The following is a 13,309-nucleotide window of genomic DNA, read 5'->3' on the forward strand; positions in this document are numbered from 1 at the left end:
CTTTGATTTTCATATGAAAAACCTGAAACGAACATGTTCGTTATAAAAGATGAGATTTAATGAACAATCGAGGTCTTTTTCAATATATCATTTCAGTTACATCACATTGTAAACATTGGTTATAAATTCTGCATCTTCTGATCTTATTCTCCACAACCCCCTGATGAAGGAGCAATGCTCCACTAGTTACTGCGGCCTGGTAACCTGTTGGACTATAACCTGGTATCGGGCGGTTGTAAACTAGCTCCACCCGTTACTTGATGCTGTCAGCAGACCGTGCTCTGTCCCTGTCCCCACCCCCGGGGGGGAGGGTGTGCTCACTCACCTCGGGGTTGAGGCTTTAGTATCTGCTGCTGGCTCCACACTCGCCCCCCAACCCCCTCCTGCCCCCTGCCCCACGGTGACGCGGCCTCGGCTCTGGGGACGTGGCTGGGACAGAGGCGGACGGTGAGTGGCTGCGGGGGGAGGGGGAGTCAGTCCCCGGGGGTGGGGGTGTCTGTCCCGGGGGTGGGGAAAGTGTCTGTCCCCGGGGGTGGGGGTGTCTGTCCCGGGGGTGAGGGAAGTGTCTGTCCCCGGGGGTGGGGGAAGTGTCTGTCCCCGGGGGTGGGGGGATCGTCTGTCCCCGGGGGTGGGGGGAAAGTGTCTCTCCGTGGGGGTGGGGGGAGTCTGTCCCCCGGGGTGGGTCGCCTCCCGCTCTCAGGCCGGTACCGGCTCTCGCTGGTCCGCCTTTTCCCGGGACTTTGATGTTTATTTTCCAAATCCCAATCCCGGCGCTGGCGCTGATCCGGGATAAACCCGGAGTCAGTTTCTGTCGGTGGTTTGAAGCGTCCTCTGGAGATTTCCCACGGGCTGGGTGTATGTGTGTGTGTGTATGTGTGTGTGTGTCTGTGGGGGGGGGGGGGGGGGTGTGTGTGGGTGTGTGTGTGTGTGTCTGTGGGGGTGTGTGTGTCTGTGGGGGGGTGTGTGTGTCTGTGGGGGGTGTGTGTGTGGGGGTGTGTGTGTGTGTCTGTGGGGGTGTGTGTGTGTGGGGGGGGTGTGGGGGGGGGGTGTGTGTGTGTGGGGGGTGTGGGGGTGTGTGGGGGGGGTGTGGGGGGGGTGGGTGGGGGTGGGGTGTGGGGGTGTGTGGGGGGGGGGGATCTCCCTGGAATCTCTCAGTGATTCCTGGGGGATGTGAGTCGATCCTGAGCTCAGGCCGCGCTGAGGGAGCGCGGGGCTGCTCCTGACGGACGGCAGAAAGGCAAGAATTTGGGGAAGAAACCGGCGGTAACAGCTGTAATTAAAGACAGAGACATTCTGTGAGAAAACAAGACTGACATATAGCAGCAAAAGACCAACATGGAGGCCCGAGCTCAGGGTCTGAAATTGTTAAATTAAATATTTGAAACATGAGAATTGGAGGAAAGGGGTAAACAGCCAGAGGAGAGGAAGAGCAGTCACCCTCTTTAGACATAATATCCTGACAGCTTCCAGATTGGACTGGAAATAAGTTTACTGACACATCTTTGGGGAATCCCCCGCCCGCCCGTTACCTGGGTCTATATCAGAATAATGTAACCGCTCCGCTAAAGCTCCATGCTATATTTGCAGCTCCTCACATTTTGCTGCTGAAATCATTCCCACAAATTACGATTTATATATGAAAGATGTGAAACTATCATGGTCATTCTAACAGATGAGAGACTTAACAAACAAGATATTTTTCAATGTATAGTTTCAGTTACATCACACAACTTTTGCAATAAATTCTGCGTCTTACAATCGTGTTCTCCACAACCACCTGATGAAGGAGCGTCGCTCCGAAAGCTAGTGCTTCCAAATCAACCTGTTGGACCATAACCTGGTGTTGTGTGATTTTTAACTTCCCACAAGTTGGTAGCTGAAGTATCTAAGAGCCTGAAGAGCTCCTGGGCCCCACTCCCTGACTCTGCTGAATACATTGTATCCCAGAAGTTGTCTTTGTAACAGTAACTTTCCAATATTGTTACATTTGTTTCTTGTCCAGTAGACAGCATCGGGATGTGTGCTGTGCCTTCCCAGCTCCCTGCTTTCGATCCCAGCATCTGCAGTATTGTTTTTGTCTCCTGAGCTGAAGTGGCTGTGCCTTCATTAAAATCCCCACAGGGTCCTCAGGTCCAATAGCTCCTGAAGAAGGGCTCATGCCCGAAACGTCGATTCTCCTGTTCCTTGGATGCTGCCTGACCTGCTGCGCTTTTCCAGCAACACATTTTCAGCTCTGATCTCCAGCATCTGCAGACCTCACTTTCTCCTCCAATATCTCACCAACTCTAAATTGCTACACTCTGTGCATTTATTTTCACAGGAATGAGAGGAGGCTATTCAGCTTGTCAAACTGGTTCGGCTGTCCAATTATATAAGACACAAAGAACAAATGGAAGTTATTCAGCCCCACCTGTTAATTAGGTAAAAACAATGACTGCAGATGCTGGAAACCAGATTCTGGATCAGTGGTGCTGGAAGAGCACAGCAGTTCAGGCAGCATCCAAGGAGCAGCGAAATCGACGTTTCGGGCAAAAGCCCTTCATCAGGAATAAAGGCAGTGAGACTGAAGGGTGGAGAGATAAGCTAGAGGAGGGTGGGGGTGGGGAGAGAGTAGCATAGAGTACAATGGGTGAGTGGGGGAGGGGATGAAGGTGATAGGTCAGGGAGGAGAGGGTGGAGTGGATAGGTGGAAAAGGAGATAGGCAGGTAGGACAAGACATGGGGACAGTGCTGAGCTGGAAGTTTGGAACTGGGGTGAGGTGGGGGAAGGGGAAATGAGGAAACTGTTGAAGTCCACATTGATGCCCTGGGGTTGAAGTGTTCCGAGGCAGAGGATGAGGCATTCTTCCTCCAGGCGTCTGGTGGTGAGGGAGCGGCGGTGAAGGAGGCCCAGGACCTCCATGTCCTCGGCAGAGTGGGAGGGGGAGTTGAAATGTTGGGCCACGGGGCGGTGTGGTTGATTGGTGCGGGTGTCCCGGAGATGTTCCCTAAAGCTCTCTGCTAGGAGGCGCCCAGTCTCCCCAATGTAGAGGAGACCGCATCGGGAGCAACGGATACAATAAATGATATTAGTGGATGTGCAGGCAAAACTTTGATGGATGTGGAAGGCTCCTTTAGGGCCTTGGATGGAGGTGAGGGAGGAGGTGTGAGCACAGGTTTTACAGTTCCTGCGATGGCAGGGGAAGGTGCCAGGATGGGAGGGTGGGTTGTGAGGGGGGGGGGTGAGGACCTGACCAGGTAGTCACGGAGGGAACGGTCTTTGCAGAAGGCGGAAAGGGGTGGGGAGGGAAATATATCCCTGGTGATGGGGTCCGTTTGGAGGTGGCGGAAATGTCGGCGGATGATATGTTTTTTGCGAAGGTTTGTAGGGTGGAAGGTGAGCACCAGGTGGGGGGGGGGTGGGGGGCGTTCTGTCCTTGTTACGGTTGGAGGGTGGGATTTGAGGGCGGAGGTGCGGGATGTGGATGAGATGCGTTGGAGGACATCTTTAACCACATGGGAAGGGAAATTGCAGTCTCTAAAGAAGGAGGCCATCTGGCATGTTGTGTGGTGGAACTGGTCCTCCCAGGAGCAGATAGGGCAGAGGCGGAGGAATTGGGAATACGGAATGGCATTTTTGCATGAGGTAGGGTGGGAATTATCCTGTCCCTCCTCTGTCAGCAACACGTGTTATTTGCTTTAGTCTGATCTGATATTTTGCCACCAGTTAGATACATCCACACCATTCACCATCACCACTCTGTGGTTGTGAGTTCCACGGTTTCACCATTTGGGGATGTGGACAATACTGGCAAGGGCAACATTTATTGCCCCTCCCCAATTACCCCGGCCGGAGGTGAGTTCCCTTTTTGAAGTACTCTTTCAGTAGGGGTACCCACAGCAGTGTTAGGAAGGGGGTTTGGAGGTCAGGGGCTGAGTGCTTCTCTCAGAATCCAGCGAGAAGAACAAAATGGAACAGATTTGAAGAGATGTTCAAGTGAAGCAGGTGATGTCAGCAATAACTTTACCAACTAGTTTCTTAAAATTCCTATTGATAACATCTACCCACATCTCCTTGATCAACATTTCCTGTTACTACATCAGAAACAGCAATTAGATTAATCAGCACTATCTGCCTTTTACTCACCCATGCCTCATTAAATCTCATTAATTAACTGAAACTATGCTAGGTTGATACTTCCCTGATTGTGGTTTTAAAAACCTGATCCACCCTGTGAAACAGACTGGCCTATCATCACTAGAAATACTCTTCAGGATGTAGGCTTGCTCGCTAAGCTAGAAGGTTCATTTTCAGACGTTTCATCACCATACTAGATAACATCTTCAGTGAGCCTCTGGATGAAGCACTGGTGTATAGCCCACTTTCTGTTTATGTGTTTAGTGATGTCATTTCCTATGGTGATGTCATTTCCTCTGATTTCATTTATTTCTCGGGGGTGGTAAATGGGATCCAAGTCAATGTGTTTGTTGATAGAGTTCCAGTTGGAATGCCATGCTTCTAGCAATTCTCATGCGTGCCTCTGTTTGGCTTGTCCTAGGATGGATGTGGTCTCCTTCATAATCCATATGTGAGGATACTAATGAGAGTGGGTCATGTCGTTTTGTGGCCAGTTGATGTTGATGTATCCTGGGGGCTACAATGAACACAGTTCGTCGATTTCTCAGCAACAAACTCAAACAAACTGACAAAATACATCCAGAAATCCTAGCCACTCTCCCCTACATCAAAGACATCTGGGAAATGACTGCCAGATTACTCAGACCTTTTGGCATCATGGTAGCCCACAAACCCACCAACACACTAAAACAGCAGCTAATGAACTTGAAAGACCCTATACAGACAACAAGCAAAACTAATGTCATTTACAAAATATAATGCAAGGACTGTAACAAACACTACATTGGACAAACAGGCAGGAAACTAGCCCCCAGGATACATGAACGTCAACTGGCCACAAAACGACATGACTCTCTCTCACTAGTATCCTCACAGACAAATGAGGAAGGACACCATTTTGACTGGGACAACACATCCATCCTAGGACAAGTCAAACAGAGACATGCATGAGAATTCTTAGAAGCATGGCATTCCAACTGGAACTCTATCAACAAACACGTCGAGTTAGACCCCATCTACCACTCCCTGAGAAAAGGAACAGGAAATGACATCACCACAGGAAATGACACCACTAACCCAAGGAAACCCAAACCCATAAATAGAAAGCGGACTATTCCACCAGTGCTTCATTCAGAGGCTCACTGAAGATGTTAGTTGAATTGAATTTATTGTCATGTGTAGAGAGGCACAGTGAAAAGCTTTGTCTTGTGAGCAATACAGGCAGGTCACCGAGTTAAGTAGCGTAGATAGTAAATAATAGGTAAACAGCGGCAAAAACAAAAACACAGGTACAAACGAATGTTACGAGTTTGAGAGTCCATTCAGTATTCTAACAACAGGAGGGTAGACACTGTTGTGAAACCGGCTGGTGTGTGTGTTCAGGCTTCTGTACCTTCTCCCCGATGGTAGAGGTTGTAGAAAAACATTGCCAGGGTGGGATGGATCTTTGAGAATACTGGTGGCCTTTCCTTGACAGTGGGCCTGGTAGATGAATTCTATAGATGGGAGGTTGGCCTTTGTGATTGTCCGGGCCTAGTTCCCCACTCTCTGTAACCGTCTCCGATCTTGAATGGTACAGTTGTCCTACCAGGTAGTGATACATCCAGACAGAATGCTCTCGATGGTGCACCTATAAAAGTTGGCAAGGGTATTCACCATCATGCCAAATTTCCTCAGCTGCCTGAGGGAGATGAGATGTTGTTGGGCCTTTGTAACCAGCACATCCACATGAAGAGTCCAAGAAAGCTTGTTATTGATGACTATTCCCAGGGGCTTGACATGCTCCACTCGTTCCACCTCTGTGCTGTTAGTGTGTAGGGGGCATGAGTAACATCCCGCCGAAAGTCAATAATGAGTTCCTTGTTTTGCTGGCATTGAGAGCTAGGTTGTTTTCAGTGCACCATTTCTCCAGGTCTTCCACCACCCATCTGTAGTCCATTTCGTTGCCATCTGAGATTTGACTGATTATAATGGTGTCATCAGCGAACTCGTAAATGGCATTCTAAATGGTATTTGATGACGCAGTCATGAGTATACAGGGCTGAGTACACACCTCTGGGGGTGTCCAGTGTTGAGTGTTATAGTGAGGATGAAATATTGTCCCCAATCTTCACTGATTGTGGCCTGTGGGTCAGGAAACTGAGGATCCAGTTGCAGAGAGTGGGGCTCAGTCTGAGATCACTAAGTTTAGTAATCAGTCTCGAGGGGATAATAGTGTAGAAGGCTGAACTGTAGTCAATGAGTAGGATTCTTACATAGCTTTTCTTGGTGTCAAGATGTTCTAGGGAGGAGTGAAGGGCAAGTGATATGGCATCTGACGTGGATCTGTTGGTCTGATAGGCAAATTGGAGTGGGTATGGGGTAGTGGGGAGACTGGAGCTGATTAATGCCATGACCAGCCTTTCAAAGACCTTCATGACCACCGAAGTTAGGCCCACTGGGCTGTAGTCATTGAGACATACTGCATGAGCCTCCTTAGGTACAGGGATGATGTTGACCTCTTGAAACAGGCAGGGACAGTGGCCTGGTGCAGGGAGTGGTTGAAGATGTCTGAGAAGACCTCTGCCAGTTGATCTGCGCATGCTCTGAGTGCACCATCTGGTCCCATCACTTTCCTTGGATTCACACGAAGGAAAACTGATCTGATCTCTGATGCAGTAACTGTTGGGGTAGGCTCGTTAGGACTCGTCGGAATAGATGTTATCTCCCCGCCGAAAGTCTCCTCAAAGCGAGCGTAGAAGACGTTGTGACAACCTGGGAGGGATGTGTCATTGTCTGCTATCTTGCACTGTCTCGTTTTAGAACCTTGCAATGTCATTGAGTCCTTGCTATAGTTGTCAGGTATCTGTCTGGTTACCCAGTATGGTGACGAAATGTCTGAAAACTAACCTTCCAGCTCAACGAGCAAACCTACAGCCAGAACCTCAATCTGAACTACAAACCTTCTCAAAACTCACTAATATCCTTTCAGCTTTTCCTGAATAAAGGAACCAAGTTTGCAGATGACACAAAGATATGTGAATGGACAGATAGTGTTGAGGAAGTGGCAGAGGGACTTGGAAAGGTTAGGAGACTGAGTAGAGAAATGTCCAATGGAATAAATGTGGGAATGTGCGGTTATTATAGAGACAATACTGTCCAGTAAATCTGAAATACAAAGGGACTTAGGAGTTCTGTTTTAGGATTCTCTGAAAGTAAACATGCAGGTTCAATTGACAGTTAAGAAGGCAAATATAATGCTCATATTCATTTCAAGAAGACTAGAATACAAGAGCATGGATGCACTGCTGAGGCTGGATAAGACTCTGGTCAGACCACATTTGGAACATTGTGAGTAGTTTTGGGCCCTGTATCTGAGAAAGGATGGAGCTTAGAAATATGAAGGTGGGAGGGGGTGGTGGGAATCCCCTCCCATTCTCCTAAACTCCAGTGAGGAGAGTCCCAACCTGTTTAGCCTTTTCTCATAAGACAATCCCTCCGTACAGGGCATCATCCAAGTGAACCTTCTCTGAACTGCCCCCAATGAAATATCTTTCCTTAAATAAGGGGACCGAACCTGCTCACAGTACTCCAGATGTGGTCTCACCAGCACCTTGTGCAGTTTCACTGAGACTTCCCTCCTCTTATACTCCAACCCCCTTCAAATAAAGGTCACGATTCCGTTAGCCTTCCTGATCACCTGCTGTCCCTGTGAGCGAGCTTTCTGCACAAGGCTTTGATGCAGCAAACCCCAAAGCCCAGGATTAACAGACACACTCCGGACAGTTTGGAATGACTGCTATCAACATACTGTGTTTAAGTACGGCATGGAATGTTGGCTATGTGGGAGAAGCAGTATGAGAAGTGGGAGAGCTGCAGGCAAGGGGGAGTGGGATTGTTTGTGCATGAAACAGGCCAGTGTATTTGGAGGAGAATGTGATCACTCATGGGCTGGTAACTCCATACTTCATGTCAATATGTACAGTACCCCGAGATAGAGAGGGGGTGTGGGGTGGGGGTGTGCCCCGCGATAGAGGGGGGGGGGTGGGGGAGTGCCCCGTGATAGAGAGGGGGGTGTGGGGGTGGGGGAGTGCCCCACGATAGATGGGGGTGTGGGGCTGGGGGAGGGGACCGAGATATGGAGGTGTGAGGGCCAGAGGGGGTGACAGAGATTGGGAAGGGGTGTAGGGGCTGGAGGAGGTGACAGAGATGGGGAAGGGGTGACAGAGATAGGGAGGGCGTGACAGAGATAGGGAGAGGGTGACAGAGGTAGGGAGGTGGTTACAGAAATAGGGAGGGGGTGACAGAGATAGGGAGAGGGTGACAGAGGTAGGGAGGTGGTTACAGAAATAGGGAGGGGGTGACAGAGATAGGGAGGGTGACTGAGATAGGGAGGGTGACAGAGATAGGGAGAGCGAGACCTTTGAATGACCTGTTACACAGGATCAGAATTTAAAAGTTGAGCTATTGGTGGACTGGGAGCCACAAATCTAAACTTTGTTTCTTGGATTCACAGGTGACCATGAGGTGTCTGAGCTCCACTTTCCGTATAATGACCTTCTGTAAGAATCGGCAGATATTTCTGTCCAAATCCTTGCTGCGATGTTTGGGTGTCTCAGCTCGGTGGGGCACCACAGCAGAACAGAAGGTGCCCTCCAGCAAGATTCTCGGAGAGGATATATCAACATCAAAGAGCCCAACTAAACCACTGCCAGAACATGCTGATGTGGTGATCATGGGCGGTGGCAGCCTGGGATGCCACACCTTGTACCATTTAGCAAAAATGGGCATCTCCAATGTGGTGCTGCTGGAACGAGACAGGCTGACCTCCGGGACCACATGGCACACTGCTGGTAAGGGTGGTGTTGGACAGACTGACAGCCGTGGGTGGAGGGGGGGGCGTGGCTGTCCCAGGGAGAACTTTGCTCTAGCGAGGCCAGGCCATTCAGCATCTGGTTAGCATTTGTGTTAGTTTTGTGGGTCTGTATCGTTATCCTGTCTAACACTTACATCACCCAAAAGAAATTGTTCACTCCCAGTTTTGATGTTTTCAGTTGATTCCCAAACTCGGCCACGTTATTGAGCTGGTGCAGGTTGGGTGGAGACAGCTCCACATTCCTCATCCCGTTTGTTTGAGAAATTGCCTCCTAACGGCCCAGCTCACAGTTTACCTCAGTCCATTAATTAGTTACTTTTTATTCAGTCACTCTTTACCCTCTCATTAGACACCCCCTCCCAATCAAAAGAAATCTTCCCGCTTGAAGGAAAACAAATTGAATTTTTACGACCCTTTCACATAATTGCACTCCCAAACCCTGGGAGCATTGCACTGGATCAGTCTGCTGCCTTCCTAAGGCAGATATAATGTTTCAGAATTGAGCCCATGAATGTCACCCTCCCCCTCCTCCTTCTCCTCCTTTATATTTCTGTAGGTCTGCTGTGGCAGTTGCGACCCAGTGACACGGAGATTGAGCTGCTCAAGCACACAAGAGATGTTGTAAGTAAAGACTTGGAAGAGGAGACTGGGCTACACACAGGCTGGATTGAAAATGGTGGCCTCTTCATAGCCTCCAACAAGCAACGATTGGACGAATATAAACGCCTCATGTCAGTGAGTACCAGCTGAACACATACCATCACGGGCAGGCTTTTCAATGTCAGCTCGAGATGTGTGTGAGTTAGCCTCTGGTGTGGATTTTAAAATTTTCCTTAACCAAACCATTTGAAATTGTCGGAAAGTTAGTGGTTACCAACAGGAGCAGAGTACAGGGGCCAGTGAGAGGTAATAGTATATTGCCCGTCCCTAATTGCCCCTTGAGAAGGTGGTGGTGAGCTGTCTTCTGGAAGCATTGGGTTGTCCCACAATGCCCTTAGGGAGAGAATTCAAGGATTTTAACCCAGTGACACTGAAGGAACGGCATGATATTTCCAGGTCAGGGTAGTGAGTGGCACAAAGGGGGATTTGCAGGGGGTAGTGTTCCCCCATATCTGCTGCCCCTTGTCCTTCCAGATGGATTTTTATGTTGTCATTGTCAACGGGAATAGTACCAGAGGACTGGAGGATAGCGAATGTGGTCCCATTGTTCAAGAAAGGGAGTAGGGATAGCCCTAGCAACTATAGGCCAGTGAGTCTGACTTCAGTGGTGGGCAAAGTCTTAGAGAGAATGGTAAGGGATAAGATTTATGAACATCTGGGTAGGAATAACGTGATCAGGGATAGCCAGCATGGTTTTGTGAAGGGCAGGTCGTGCCTCACAAACCTTATTGAGTTCTTTGAGAAGGTGACTAAGGAAGTGGACGAGGGTAAAGCAGTAGATGTTGTGTATATGGATTTTAGTAAGGCGTTCGATAAGGTTCCCCATGGTAGGCTAATGCTAAAACTACGGAGGTATGGCATTGAGGATACATTAGAGGTTTGGATTAGGAATTGGCTGGCTGGAAGGAGACAGAGGGTAGTAGTTGATGGATTATGTTCATCTTGGAGCGCAGTTACTAGCGGTGTACCACAAGGATCTGTTTTGGGACCATTGCTTTTTGTTATCTTTATAAATGATCTAGAGGAAGGACTTGAAAGCTGGGTAAGCAAGTTTGCGGATGACACAAAAGTCGGTGGAGTTGTGGATAGTGAGGAAGGAAGTGGTAGGTTACAGCGGGATATAGATAAGTTGCAGAGCTGGGCGGAAATGTGGCAAATGGAATTCAATGTAGCTAAGTGCGAAGTCGTTCACTTTGGTAGGAATAACAAGATGATGGATTACTGGGCTAATGGTAGGCTACTTGGTAGTGTGGATGAGCAGAGGGATCTTGGTGTCCATGTACACAGATCTCTGAAAGTTGCCACCCAGGTAAATAGTGCTGTGAGGAAGGCATATGGTGTACTGGGCTTTATTGGCAGAGGAATTGAGTTCCGGAGTCCTGAGGTCATGTTGCAGTTGTATAAGACTCTGGTGAGGCCTCATCTGGAGTATTGTGTGCAGTTTTGGTCGCCATACTATAGGAAGGATGTGGAAGCTTTAGAACGAGTGCAGAGGAGGTTTACCAGGATGTTGCCTGGAATGGTAGGAAAATCTTATGAGGAAAGGCTGAGGCACTTGGGGCTGTTCTCATTGGAGAAGAGAAGGTTTAGGGGAGATCTGATAGAAGTGTATAAGATGATTAGGGGTTTAGATAGGGTAGATACTAAGAACCTTTTACCGCTAATGGAGTCAGGTGTTACTAGGGGACATAGCTTTAAATTAAGGGGTGGTAGGTATAGGACAGATGTTAGGGGTAGATTCTTCACACAGCGGGTTGTGAGTTCATGGAATGCCCTGCCCGTATCAGTGGTGAACTCTCCTTCTTTATGGTCATTTAAGCGGGCATTGGATAGGCATTTGGAAGTTATTGGGCTAGTATAGGTTAGGTAGGATTCGGTCGGCGCAACATCGAGGGCCGAAGGGCCTGTACTGCGCTGTATCCTTCTATGTTCTATGTTCTATGGAAGTGTCCATGGGTTTGGAAGGTGCTGTGTGAATTTCTGCAGTGTGTCCTGTTGGTAGCACACACCGCTGTGAGTGAGCGTCAGTGGCAGAGGGAGTGGATGTTTGTGGATGTGGTGCCAATCAAGTGGGGGCTGCTTTGTCCTGGATGGTGTCAGGCTTCTTGAGTGTTGTTAGAGCTGCACCCACCCAGGCAAGTGGGGAGTATTCCGTCACACTCCTGACTTGTGCCTTGGAGATAGTGGGCAGGGTTTGGGGAGTCAGCAGCTGAGTTACTCACTGCAGTATCCCTAGCCTCTGGCCTGCTCTTGTAGCCGCTGTGTTTATGTGATAAATGAGAACCTCTAGGACGTTAATAGTCAAGGTATTGTGGTTAGATTGTCTCTTGTTGGAGATAGTCAAAGCCTGGCATTGTGTGGTGTGGATGTATAGAGGTGGGCACTGGCAATGGGTGCCATGAGGGATGTGGGAGCCACAGGGACTGTGATTAGGGGTGTTGGAGCAGTCTGGTACAGCAGGGATAGGGGGAAAGCATAGACCGTGGTGCTGCCCCTGTTTGTGAGGCTTCAGTCCATCCCTCCTGATGGCCTTGAGCTGATTTATCTCTTACCTGCTCATTTATTCAGTGGTGCAGTCATATCTTTGGTATTTGTGTTGGCTCATGAGGGATTTGAACACTCACAGGCAGAGTTAGAATAATGCATCGACATCTTAACACCTTCCACCTTGACCTCAAGTTCACCTGGACCATCTTGGACACCTCCCTCCCCTTCCTGGATCTCTCCAGCTCCATTTCCAGCGACCAACTCAACATGGACATTTACTTCTCTCCCTCGCCCTTCCCTCCTCCCTCTCCCTCACCCTTGCCCTTCCCTCCCACCTCCCTCGCACTTCCCTCCCCCTCTTCCTCAGCCTCGCACTTCCCTCCGCCTCTCCCTCACCCTTGCCTCCCCCCTCCCTCACCCTCGCACTCTCATCCCCTTCTCCCTCACCCTCACCCTTCCCTTCCCCCTCTCCCTCACCCTTCCCTTCCCCCTCTCCCTCACCCTTCCCTTCCCCCTCTCCCTCACCCTCGCCCTTCCCTCCCCCCTCCCTCGCCCTTCCCTCCCCTCTCTCCCTCACCCTCGCACTTCCCTCCCCCCTCCCTCGCCCTTCCCTCCCCTCCTCCCCCCTCCCTCACCCCTCGCACTTCCCTTCCCCTCTCCCTCACCCTCGCCCTTCCCTCCCCCCCTCCCTCACCCTTCCCTTCCCCCCCTCCCTCACCCTCACCCTTCCCTCCCCATCACTCATCCTTGAGTCTCCCCCTCTCCCTCACCCCTCCTGCCCCTCCTTTCCTTCTCTCCCTCACCCTTCCCCCCGCACTGCGCTTTTCCCCTCCCCTCACCCCTCCCTCCTCATTCCATCCAGTTTCTCTCCCTCTTCCCCTCCCCTCGCCCCTCCCTCTGCGATTTGTTCTGCCAGGCTAACAGTTGTATCTGTTTCGGAAGTTCTCGTGCCCTCTCCCACCCCACCCCTATCTGCCTCAGAGGATGGATACTGCGCAGAAGGAGATTTTGTGCGTACTTGCTTTCCAACAGAATTTGGTTTATTGTCATTCCCAGCATCTCCCTGTCACACTGCACATTGATCCAAATCAGTTAATGATCCAGACCCCTTCACCTCTCTCGCAGACCCCACCCACTCGCTGTGGGAGTAACTACCCTCTGACGTTGCCTCTCAATCTTTTATTAATCAC

At 49.9% G+C, this 13,309-nt stretch overlaps 1 protein-coding gene across 2 annotated transcripts in view; it reads left to right on the forward strand.

Moving 5' to 3' along the window:
- Positions 1-289: 289 nt before the first annotated feature.
- The window catches only part of sardh (sarcosine dehydrogenase), a 116,995-nt gene continuing 103,975 nt past the window's right edge, over positions 290-13,309 (forward strand). For both annotated transcript variants that reach the window (XM_060841686.1, XM_060841687.1), the window contains exons 1-3: positions 290-447; positions 8,613-8,949; positions 9,529-9,707. In XM_060841686.1, the coding sequence (XP_060697669.1) occupies positions 8,619-8,949; positions 9,529-9,707 (510 nt within the window). In that variant the 5' untranslated portion in view covers positions 290-447; positions 8,613-8,618. The remainder of the gene's footprint in view (positions 448-8,612; positions 8,950-9,528; positions 9,708-13,309) is intronic.

This window comes from Hemiscyllium ocellatum, chromosome 21 (assembly GCF_020745735.1).
Source record: "Hemiscyllium ocellatum isolate sHemOce1 chromosome 21, sHemOce1.pat.X.cur, whole genome shotgun sequence".
Taxonomy (NCBI): Eukaryota; Metazoa; Chordata; class Chondrichthyes; order Orectolobiformes; family Hemiscylliidae; genus Hemiscyllium; species Hemiscyllium ocellatum.